The 12,437-nt window shown below is 45.5% G+C and overlaps 1 protein-coding gene across 2 annotated transcripts in view; it reads left to right on the top strand.

Moving 5' to 3' along the window:
- LOC146798673 (forkhead box protein N3-like) overlaps positions 1–12,437 on the top strand; it is an 81,763-nt gene that overhangs the window by 40,505 nt on the left and 28,821 nt on the right. For both annotated transcript variants that reach the window (XM_085625974.1, XM_085625975.1), the window contains exons 3-4: positions 4,113–4,216; positions 5,692–5,765. In XM_085625974.1, coding sequence (XP_085482100.1) covers positions 4,113–4,216; positions 5,692–5,765 — 178 coding nt within the window. The remainder of the gene's footprint in view (positions 1–4,112; positions 4,217–5,691; positions 5,766–12,437) is intronic.

The raw sequence follows: 12,437 nt of genomic DNA, 5'->3' as shown, positions 1-12,437 counted from the left end.
GTTCTTCTTTAGATACACCTTCAATTTCATTATTTTTCTGCAAAGGTGATTGTTTGGTATCATTCTGAGTTCTTTGGTTTATTTTTTTAGTGCGTTCACACAAATAATGTTTTTCTATAATTTCTCACAGAGAAGGTGCCAGACAAAGACAGACGTGCAACTAGTGCTTTTAAACTTCTAAAAGAGATTTCTGTAGACTACATTGTGTTTGATTGATGACTTCCTGATTAAAAGCATCTGAAGTATTCTCAAAGCGGCATATTGTAGGAAGCTGGCTCGTTATATGGTATACCAAAAAGAGATATACCGTCCAAAGAGTCAAGGTATTCCTTCTGCAAATACACACCATAGTCAATAAATGATGCACCTGACAATAAGGAGATTAACATCAATTCATAAAAAATAACACGTATGTTTATATATGTTTAGGCACCAGATCAATACGATCAGGTAAGTACCTTTTTTTACAAGAGAAATACTTTTGCATTTAAAAAGTCAACAGTACATCTTTCAGAAGCTGCAATGTTATCCAATGGGAAGAAAAACAAGTATGGCATTCAGGTACAGTACAGCGACTTACGAGTCCAATCTCCTGGACTTAAGGTGAGTATTGGGCAAAGTTGAAGGCAGCGCCAACAGGTAAATTTAGGTGACACTGGGGCAGCAGGGTACAGAGGTGCTTTTCAGCGTCTGGTTCCAATGTTATCCTATGGAGAAGAACATGTACTACATTCGGGCACTTCACAGCAACTTAAGGGACCAATCTCTTGGACTTAAGGTATGTATGGGGCAAGGTCCAAGACAATACCCATAGGTCACCTCAGGCGGCACTGGGGTGGGTGGGTGCAAAAGTGCTTTCCAGCGTCGGGTGCCCAATGTTACACTTTGGGGATCGGTCCAATCGAAAAGAGGCTGCAGGCTTGGACTCGGAAACCAGTTGGTCTGAACCACAAGGGGAGGGGTTCAGGTCTCACAATGCTTGGGATGTGGGGACACCTTTGGTCCTCTTCTCCACAGGCCAGGGGCAATGGGTGCAGCGGTGTCTTCAGGTGTCAGATTTTCATCGCCGGGGGGACGCACGGTAGAGGGGGCCTGCAAACAGAGGCTGCAGGCGGTGTTGAAGAGTTCACAATGGCAAAACCAAAGTGGACTCTGTCTCTTGAGGGCTTGGGGACCACGCTGACACCATTGGCCCACATCAGCTCAGACTAGAAAGTGCGGCTGCAGCGGTGCTTTGCAGCATTGGACTATTGCAGTTCTGGAGTATCTCAGTCTTTTCTGGGATGCCTGCTGGATGCTGGAGAGCAGCACCACTGCTCTATGGGAATCCTTGAGTCTTTATTGAAGGCAGGCAGTCCTCCCATGACTTTGGTGGCATGAAAGCTTGCAAGACAAGACAATTTTGGCGCAATTTGATGGGGAAACAGCTGAAAGGCCAGTAGGGCTGGGGCCAAGTCAATTGCTCTTCCTTAGTCTTTGCTTTTTGCGGCTCTTCAGTGTCCTTCTTCTGCATAGGTCATCAGGATATGATTCTCTTGTGCCAGGGTTCCCCTAAAAACTGAATTTATGGATTCCAGGGGAGTGTAGGATATTAGTCAATGGGCTACCTACCCTTGAGGTCACTACGCCCCCTGCCTGATTTTGCCATCACCAATATGCCTACCTTTGAAAAGCTGTGCCCACTTCAAGTTAGGCCCCCTTCGGGTTGGTACCAGTCTGGGGGTGGGCACGCTTATCGGACGAGATCATTTTCCCACCAGTCCAGGTGCCAAAATGGTTCTGGACATGTGGGGCTGGCTTCTACTCCTAGGAGAGATATCATATTCACATACCAAAGGTGGTAAGCGCTTTGAAGCTCTCCTGCCTTGGAATGTTAATCTGCAGGTCATCCTGTGGGAGTAGGTGAAAGCACCCTCTTCCAAGCAGGCTCGGTTTATGACCTCCGGTGAGCAGAGGCCCTCACCCTTGGGGGTCAGACACTCATCTCTGGTAGCAGACTGATGAAAGCCAGTCATCAGTACCAAGGGCTGGTAGGTTTTCAGGGGGCACCTCTAAGGGGCCCTCTGTGTGTATGGATTACTAATTCAGACCCTGGCATCAGTTTGGGTGTATTAATACGAGACCTTTGATACCAAACACCCCTCTCCCGCCATCATGTATCTGGGGAACTCGTTTGCACCAGTGTCCAGTACATGTTTAAAAAATGGCTTCCCTCTTTACTCGTACTGGCAGTAATGAAACTGACCAGCACGGGGCATATCTGCTCATGCAGATATGCCCTTGCATGTAATATAAGGCACCCTGCCATAGTGCTGTAAGGCATGCTGTAGGGATGACTTACAAATAGTACATTTAGTGTTAGGAGACATGGCACATATGGATGTGTGTAATGTCATGTTTTCACTTTAGTCTGCACCAGGACACGTAGCCTGCAGTGGCAGTTTGCATGAGCTTGGTGAGGGGTCCTTTAGGGTGGCACAATTAGTGCTGCAGCCCTTGGGGATCCTCTTTAGTGCCTCAGGCCCCAGGTACTAGGGGTACCATTTACTAGGGACTTACAGAGGGAACTAAAGCAGCGGTGGCTCCTTCGCAATAGCAGAGGAGCGTCGCCCCACTGGCTCAGAGCCAGCAGCTGAAAAATAAAACAATACTTTACTATTGTTTTATTTTTCAGCTGCTGGCTGAGCTAGTGTGTGCTGGGAGTGGCGGGCCGGGTTATGGGAGAGGTGAGGGGGAAGGGGGGAGGAGGAGGGGTAGATGTGCACTTTTAAGTGCGCATGTCAGTTTCACCAGCCATCCTGACAAGGGCACTTAGGTTTTTCCAACCAAGCTGTATTGCACGGCTATGTTGGAGAAACAGCACAGACTTCCTGTGGCTAAGCGAGCATTAATTCAACCTGCTTAGGCCAATCGCCATGCTATTCTCATGCTTGAGAGCAACGTGGGGATTGGATGGGGAGACCATGATGCAGTCCCAGAGACTGCTGGGACCAGGAGCTGGCAGCCGAGGAGCAAGAGGCAGCCGGCAGCACCAGGTAAGTGTTTTTTTTTCATTATTAAACCACCCGCCGTGCGTTTCTTACCGGCCTTCTCTACCCCCACCCCCATCCCCACCCCCCCAACCCTCTGCCCCCTCCACCCGCCCTGCCGGTAATTATCTGTGTTGGCCGCCACTGAACTAAAGGTATTGCCAATTTGGGAAAACAATTGCACAGTTTTAGGAAAGAGATCTGGCACTGGGGACCTGCTCAGCAGGAACTCAGTGCACCTCCAGTCGAAATCATATCCAGTACCAGGTAAAAAGTGTGGGGTGACCGTGTCAAAAAGGGCACTTTCCTACGCATATTTTCAGTTGTTTTCTTTGAGGCTATTCCTGGGTACATGTTCCCACTCAGTGTGCCTGATTCAGACTTTTTACGGATCGCATTTGCTGATCCATCATTGATTTTGCTCTCCCTACTGAGGTAAATTCTGCTTGGTAAATCATCTAACCACCCACTACCCATTCTTTGTCATGGAAGCCATCTACTGCTAAACCAAAGACAAAAGTATTCAGACTTTCAAACACGTGGAATGTCTTCCAATGCTTGCCTATTAATTTCATGCCTTCATCTCCCAAAATACTGCCAAAACTGAAGCCATTTTGGCAAAGTTGTGGGCCACAACACTGTTGATTCTGACTCTCCCATCCTAATACAGAATGTCTGCTTCACTAGCCTGAGACCTCTGCTAGGCTCAGTCACACATGTCCTGACATATGCAGTTTACCTCCTTAGCTTGAGACACGCGCAGGTTGCTCTCTACTAGTTTGCCTGAGGTCCTTTACTAGATGTACCTCAACCCAGCCCTGAGCGGGGCAATCTACATTCCTAGCATGAGATCCTTTGCTAGAGCAGGTCACTCACACACCACCCTGCGCAGACTTCCTTCCTAGACTTGGCCCCGCCTCCCCCTGTAGGTGTCCATCACTCCAACATTGAACAAGGTAGTCTACACACGTAGATTCCTAGATGACAATGTCACTCCAACTCTGGCCCGCAATTGACATCCACTATGATGCAAGCATTCAGGTAAACTATCCTAAGTTATTTCTCTTCTCCTTGTATTCACAGATTGAGGGCAAAGGCTCCTTGTGGTGCGTGGAGCCCAAATTTCGGCACCTGCTTATAGAGGGGCTGAGGAAGAACTGGTGTGGACAAAACTGTGACACGTCAAGGTAATGGCAGAGGTGTGGCGCATGAGCATTTGTATGAAGCAGCACAGGTAGTGAATATGGGTCTGCAAAGAGTAGTGCTAGTATGTGCTGGGAGGAGAATGGGAGTCTAGGTGGGATGTTGCGTATAAGTCTATGGAGGAAGATGTGAATCAGCCGTAATGTGTGGGATGCAAATGCCCTTCATGAAGGGGTACAAACAGTCTTCAGAGAGTGGTGCTGGACCTGTAAGGGAGTCGTGCAAAACACCTCAAGGTAGTGGTGCAGAGGATCTGCAGGTAGTGGTACAGAGGCACAGGGGCATCTTAAGGATTTTGGGGGCCCTGGGCCAAACATATTTTGGGGGCTCCTGTTCAGAACAGCTTAAATTGAGTTTATGATACAATTTCAGCTCTTTCATGCCCTCTTTGACTAGGTCTCTAACAGTGCACAAACACACACGTCCAAATTCTAAATGTGTTTACATCTAATATTCAGGGATAGTGATGTGTGTTTTCAATATTGTAACACAGCAGAAGCTCACTAATATTACTGCAAATAAGCTCTGTGACACCTACCCATTTCCCATATGTGAGGTCCTGTTTTGATCTAAAATAACTTTTTTTTATGGATGTTGCATGGAACATAAACAAAACATTTCTCTGCAAAATATATGTAATAGACTCACACATCACCCACATTAAAATAAATTAAAGGAAAACGGTGTTTAAAACAATCTGTTTAAGAATTATTCAAGGTCATCTGGGCAAGACTCTCTGCAGAACATAGCTGGCTCTATCAGGGGTGCTCCCTGAAAGTCTGGATCCTTGGGCCAGAGCCCACTTTGCCCTTGCCTAAAATCCACAGCCGGACTGGCCGTAGCGGGCACTGGGCACTTCCTCGGTGGGCCGGTTTTGTGCCTGTGGGGGCCGGTTTTGTCACTGAGGGCCGGTTTTGCAGCAGTGCTGCAATATCGGCCCCCTGTACCAAAAGCGGGAGTGGTGCTTCTTGCTAGCACCCCCTGCCTCCCCGCTCCCAGGGCTGGCCGAGCAGCAATCTGCCAGGGCTGGTTGAGGTTCCAAGTCTGGCCCTGTTTAAGTCGTCTCTGCAGAGGCCAAGGTTTTCTTCAGGCAATGGGTAGAGGGAAATGCTGGGGTCAAGTAGGAGTCTGTGCACCAAGTAGTATAAGAGTTCTCCAGTGAATATTGCAGCAGTCGATACAGAATATGGAGCCTGCTCTCCCTAAGTAATTGAGGGGGACCTAGTCCACTAATGAGGATTAAGATCTCACCTTCAGGACTCGGGTGGTTATATCGCCGTTGGTGAGTGTCACTTGTGTGTTCTAGTATTGTATTGTATTCCATAGTGGTGCAATAGATTTCTGATCCTCCGATGCCCAGGGCAAGTGCCCTCTGTGTTGTTGCCCCCTTCTTACTTCCTAGCCCCATTCTGTCCTCCCTAATAATCTGCTGGTCTTTCTTCCTGCCCTTTTATTCTAGACAAGATGCTCTGAGCCAGATCCTCCTGGGCCCTCCTGCTGACGAGCTGGAAGACAGCACCCCCAACGAGACAGGTACCATCTGAACGATTAGGGTGGATTAGGATGGTGAGCGGACATAGGCATAGGAAACTGTAAGAAACAGAGGTCACCCTGCAGGCACCAGTGAAGAGTGGATGCATCGCTCTAATTTGGAAAGAGGGGGTGCTGCACCCTTAGTCCTGTGGAGAGGGAGGAGGGATATGGTCTCCTTAAAGTGAAATGACCAATAATATCACATTGGCTGTTGCCCTGTGTCTGCTCAAGGCTATTCCATACACTTTCAATGGAGCCTCATGCCTTTCAACCCCCCGGTGCATCTATGTGTCTGAAAGTGGTCCTAATATCTTGGCGCTCTTAATTCTATGACAAAGGTCCCCCCTCAGTTACTCTTTGGTCCATGTATCAAGATCTCAAAGACGTACGAATGTCTCTGCTGGATTGAGGGGGGCGATTTCCTGCTTTGACTGAAAACAAACTTTGAGGAGAGAACAATGCAATATTTTGTGACAACTTTTTATGTAGCGCTTTTATCTGTGGCTCTTCATATACATTTTTGTATGCAATTGTTATTACACAGTCTAATTTCATGTTAATGTCTTTGACCCTTGGAAGATGAAAAGCTCAGTTGACCACGAGGGATCTGAAACCGTGACCTACTGGTTAGAAACAGATTCCCACATAGAGCGCTTAATCCACAAAGGCATAATAAAACATATATGCCGGGTTTCAACGCTAAACTCTATCATATATGGAGCACAAGGAAAAGGCAGGTCATGAGATGCATAACAACATATTCGCAGGTAGGGAACTAGATAGAATGTTCTCTAGGTGACTTTACAGAATACTAGACGATATAGAAAATAACCTACCCACACCCATTATAGTCAGGTGTATAATAGCTTTCTGAAGTAACCCTGTACAACATAATTTAATGTGATATCACTGGCATTTCATACACTAACTAGCCCCCATCTATTTGTAGTGCCCTGTGACCCTCCTCTCGCATGGATTCTGGTGTTCATCCCCAATTGGCCACATCTAAAGTCCAGAAATCAGTCCCAAAATATTACACTGTGAGCAAAATAGGTTGCTGAAAGTGAGACCAAATACATCTTTTCAAAAAACATTAAATAAAGTCGAAGTCATGACAATAATTCCGAGAACACCTTTAAAACACCTTTAAAAAAAACCTCTGAAACAATATTCCATGCAATTAAGATGGAGGTGGAAAGCATAAAAAGCTCCATCAACAACAAACATGGGGGCATATCAGCAACAGCCGGCGATAATTATCGCTAAGCGCACTTAGTGCTAGGATAATTATCGCCAGCTAGCGTGGATTTTTATCGCTGAGATAGCGTACTATTAGCATCACTTATCTCAAAAGCGATAAAAATCCTAGAGCTAACTGCCAAATGTGAGATTATCGCTGGAAGCCCAGCGATAATCCCAGGAAGTTTGGCGATAGCTTGCTGATAGGGCCGCACATACTTAGCCATGATATCCACCTTACATAGGATATCATGGCTAAGTCAGTTTCAAAGCAGGCGTAAGGAAAGTAGCGATAACAGAGGTTATCGCTACTTTTCTTGTCGCTATGCTGCTTTGCGTGAGGCTTGATAATAGGAGAAATGTCGCTTAGCGACATTTCTCCCGTTATCCTGGGAAGAACGCCCACTTTGCATCTCATTAGAGATGCAAAGATGGGCGTTAGGAATTCAGGCGCTAAGGCAAGGTTTCACGCAATAGCGTGACCTTGCTAATTTAGCGATAAAATTATTGCCGCTTTTCGGCCGAAAACGGCCGCAAAAGCGCCGATAATTTTATATCGCCGCCTTGTAGATATGCCCCATGATGGTGTGAGAAAAAGAAAGCAAGAAAAATGAATGGCAGCGTTAACAAAAATGTCCATTGCAAACTTACCTTAAAATGCTAAATGACACTTAGAAATACCTTAAACGTGACTCAGTTAAAAAAAAAGTTAACCTCCTCCAACTATAACCCCTTTTTCTGGGGAGCAGAATGGTCTACTGTTCTGCTGTGAACCCACCTTATGTACAGAGCCATTACTCAAGACCTTTTAATCTTCTTAAATATTTGAAGGCAGATTTCACAGTCTGTTACCGGAAATAACATCAGGGATGACAGGTCTGCCATAGCATGGTGGACCCTCCACTACTCTCTTTCCCACCAGAAGAGGTTCCAACAATATAAGTAGCAGCTGTTTCCACGAGAAAATGTCTGCTAAACCAGCTGATAACTTTTATTAATTTATATTTGATATTTATTAATTTATAAAGCGCCTGAATCACCCCACAAGGAGTATCTCCGCGCTATAGAGTTGCTACAGCAAGCCACAGAAGAGGATCGGGTTAGAACAATGAAGTTTTGAGGAGCCTTTTGAACTGTAAATGATCTGGGCATTGTCGCAAGTGAATAAGAAGTTAGTTCCAATAAGTAGGGGCTAGGTGGAAGAAAGCTTTACCAACTAGGCGAGATTTTTTATAGCGTGGAGTAGGAAGTAAATATTTGGTCCCTGATCGAAGGGACCTAAGTGGCAGATATTTGGAGGCAAATGATCAATGATTCACATTGAACATTGCCAATCGCGCTTAGCGCGATTTTGAATATCGCCGTATATCGCCAGTTCACATCGCCGTGTTAGCGGCGTATTTGCAACGATTTCCAAACAGGCGATGTGAAATCTGCCGATATACGGCGATTTTCAACAATATCACCTGAAAACCAGCGATATTACAACTGCGCTGATGGGCATGTTGTTAATAAGGAGAGGTGGATGTAACCTTACAATCCACCTCCCATTATGCACATGGCTAAGTCGAAATATTTGTAGACGTTAGTTTTCCCCGATATCCGCGGTTAGCGCTGCTTTTTTCTTCCCTACGCAAGTACTGGCCCGGCTTGTATATACCGCGATGTGCGGTTAGCGAATCTTTTCATGTTGTTCCCTGAAAGGTACGCCTTCTTTGCATCTCATTAGCGATGCGAAGCGAGGCAATACCAAAACGGCTTTTAACATGCGCTAATGCATGTTAGCGCCGCCTTGTTAATAGGGCTATGAAATTATTGCCGCTAAAGCGGCGATAATGCCCTTGTAAATATGCCCCTTGGTGAGTTTGTCTGCTAGATAAGTAGGACCTTTGCCATTCAAAGATTTGTGGACAATGCAACAGATCTTAAATCTGATCCACTTCCGCACTGGAAGCCAATGCAGTTGTTGCAGAAGAGGGCGGGAGGCCAGTCGGGGGGGGAAGCATTGGGGCATTGGAGACCAAGCGAGCCGCTGTGTTCTGGACTACTTGCAATCTATTGAAAGAGGCTTCATTAGCTGAAATCAGGAAAGCATTGCAGTAGTCCAGGTGGCTTAACACCAGTGCCTGGATAAGAGTTTTTCGAGTGGTTAAAGGTAAGAAGGAGAATACCCTTCGGAGAAGACTTAGCACATGGAAACATGTGCCAACAGTCATTGTGGCGTGCTCCTTCATCATCAATTGCTGATCCAGGCGGACTCCCAGATTTGTAACCACCTGTTTGGGATTCCGCGCAGTGCCCAATTCTTCTGGCCACCATCTTGGGGACCACCTCACCGATGCATCTCCAAACAACTTTAAACTCAACGGAAGTCTAAATAACCCCCACATATGTTTTCATATGTATAGGCACAATAATTGGTTTTTTTACATTTGTTATATCGAATGCACCACATTTTACTATTTTGTCAAACATGCGGCTTTCAGCTGAATTTGTTTTTGTGCCTCGGGGTTTCAGCACTAATGCACATTTATAATTTACTGGTACTATCCCTACACTTAGGTGACTCTAGGAACATACCCTGATCCTGGGATCACATCCGGGTGCACTATATCCTCTGACATGTCCATATCTGAATGATGGAGAACAGAAAATACATCTTTTGAAAACCATTATTCAAACAAAAACAGAAGCACCACTCTCCTTTAAACCTTTATGGCAGGATAATCAGGCCGACTAGAGGCTGCCACCCACCAATGGATTATTTGGGGTGGATACAATCTAAAAACATATAACTTCACTATCTTTGATTTCAGTTCTGTGTTTCCATTCAAAAGCGCAGAACATGACATCATCAATGAAGGAGTTCTGCCTCTATCTGAACCCCTCTCCGCAGTCGTTTCCCTCTATCCCTTTCCCCTGCGCTGTGAAACTAGAATGCTTATATGTTGCATATTCCAAGCAAATAAATACAAAAGAAACAGGTAAGTACAGATAAAAACCCATGTGAAGCCTGCGCATGTCTGATGTCCATAAATCCAGTGACACAAGGGAATACATATCTTGGTCTGACTGTTCTGCTAACAGTTTTCTATTTGAGGGAAGACAGAATCGTCAGCTCTATAAAAAAATCGCTGCAAAACACATTGGGGCAGATTTACAAGCCCCTGCGTCACTTTTCCCATGTTAAAAATGACACAAAAGTGGCGCAAAGGCCTTGCAAATAGGCCCCATTATCTTTTGTAGTTTCCTGACAAGGTAATAAAAATCCAAAAAGTGCTGCTACCCCTCAGCTGATTTTCTAGGAGGGATAGTATCAAATAATATATAAATATATTACCTAAGCTTAGAGAGTTGTGGTTATTTTCCAAAGAAACAAATGGCTTTGGCCTAAGTACTATCTACCCAAAGAATATTATGAGACCTTGTTTATGTGAAGATGGAGGCAGAGACCGCTGTGCCCTGCTATGCATGTCTGGCATCAACACCTCGGGAGACAGAGGGGAAAATAGATCTAGTGCCATCGGCTATATTAGCAATGTCTTCTGTGATGCAGGTCTAAGTTTCATGGAAATTCTATTTTAAAAATAACAATGACGTGCAAGATGGCGACGAGGTATCAATAATATTGCCGTGCGTTGCTAGATCGTGTACATCTGCATGTCACTGAATTATTCATGCACATCTTGCCTCTGTGCCTGCTCTTGCGGGCCAGTGCCTCCCTTTAACAATTGACTGGTGCCAGGTGTGACCTGTGTGTTTGTCTGGCATTGCTTGCACTTTAGCTGCTTTCAATCCCCTTCAACTGTCCTGAGCTGAGGACTTTGAGTAATGGAGTGAAAAGTTGTAGAGACTTGCTAGTGGAAGGAAATCAGGTCACCCACCTAACGTGAGAAGCAGAGTTGTCCCCCTCTTCTTCACAGGGAATGGTGGTTCCATGAAGGTTGGCATGAAAGTTTCCTCTCTCGGGGCTCGCGTGGCTTTGCCTGGCTTGGTACTGCTGCTGACGTCACTGGAGGATCCAGTGGCCATCTTCTTCAGCAGTATCTGGAACAAGTGAGAACGGACTAATTACTCTGCCAGTAGAGGAGACTCCTCTAAAGTTTTGGTACCATGACATTGAATCTCAAACTTGAAAAAATCGCAATATATGCAGTAAAAGGGTAGCGGACATTCTTCTAATTGTATTGGAGATCTCTACAGCGGCTAAGAATTTTTTTTTCCTGCTCCTCTCATGCTGACAGTTTTATTTGGAAATGCGAGTGCAACCTGTAAAGCCATTCCCACTTCTTGTACACATCCCAGCTTGTTGTATACATCAATTGCCTAATCAAGGGCCTGTAAATGACTCCCGGCTGAAAGCACTCATAAGCATGAAGGCAAGCTCACCACAATCATGGTGGTTGATTTGATCCACTGTCACCCTCAGCTTTGGAGCTCCAGCGATTCATCACGGAGGGCAGCAAATAAGCAACTTCAAGTCAAGGTTACCTGCGGTGATCTCCATAGCTCTTTTTCAATCAAGCCACGCTCCATAAACAGTCCCTCTGCTTTTCCTTTTTTTTATTTCTTTGTATTAGTCGTCTTTCTGTGGTATTTGCTTCCAGCTTGCTGCTCAGCCAGTGTATGGTGTAGAATGTTAGTATGAGTGTATGATGTCATAGAATGTTGTATGCGTGCATAAATGTCAGTTGAGAGTAGGGCTGAGCAGCAAGCAGGCTGCTCCTGTTGGGGTTCGTTCATTGTACCTTACTTCATTTATTTATTACCTAATAAACTACATGAACATACCATCTTGAATACGGACCATTCATCCATTACAACACTTTCTTTGACTATTCCTCTCATTGTGTACAGTTGCCAGGCAGAACCTCGTTAAGGACTCTCTCCCAGAAGACGTCCTGTCTCTAACAAGTTTACTGTTGTCCTTCAAACCTTATTAGAGGCTGAAAATGAATTATATGAGGAAGAAACGGAGAAAGAGTAATGGAGATTACCCCAAGTAATCTAGAAATTGCCTCTTCCTTCGCAGCGACCCCTCTTCCTTGTACAATTCCTTTAATCTGTGAAGTCCAACCACACACACCAGTTGAAGGAGTACTAACATACATAAAACTACAGTGCTTGAAAAATAAGTGCCAGGGCCCTCGTCAGGAGGCCACTGTAGCTTGCACCCCCCGTTGGCTCTGCCAGAGCGGCCAATAACAGCATCAACACACTACTAATCATCACACTCTTTAAAGTGTGACAGGTCCAGGCCCCAAAGCTATCAAAAAAGAATATATGACGATACAACGCGTTCCATTACAACGCGGTATGTCACATCGCGGTTTTCACAATGCAAGTCGTTACAACGACTTGCGCTGGAGGGCGCTGAACTTAGGAATAGTATGATTCACTATTCCAACTCCAGTCTACGTACAGTAGGGAAGG

The sequence above is a fragment of the Triturus cristatus genome, chromosome 9, assembly GCF_964204655.1.
Source record: "Triturus cristatus chromosome 9, aTriCri1.1, whole genome shotgun sequence".
In the NCBI taxonomy this organism is placed as follows: domain Eukaryota; kingdom Metazoa; phylum Chordata; class Amphibia; order Caudata; family Salamandridae; genus Triturus; species Triturus cristatus.
This window is presented reverse-complemented; position numbering and strand designations above follow the sequence as displayed.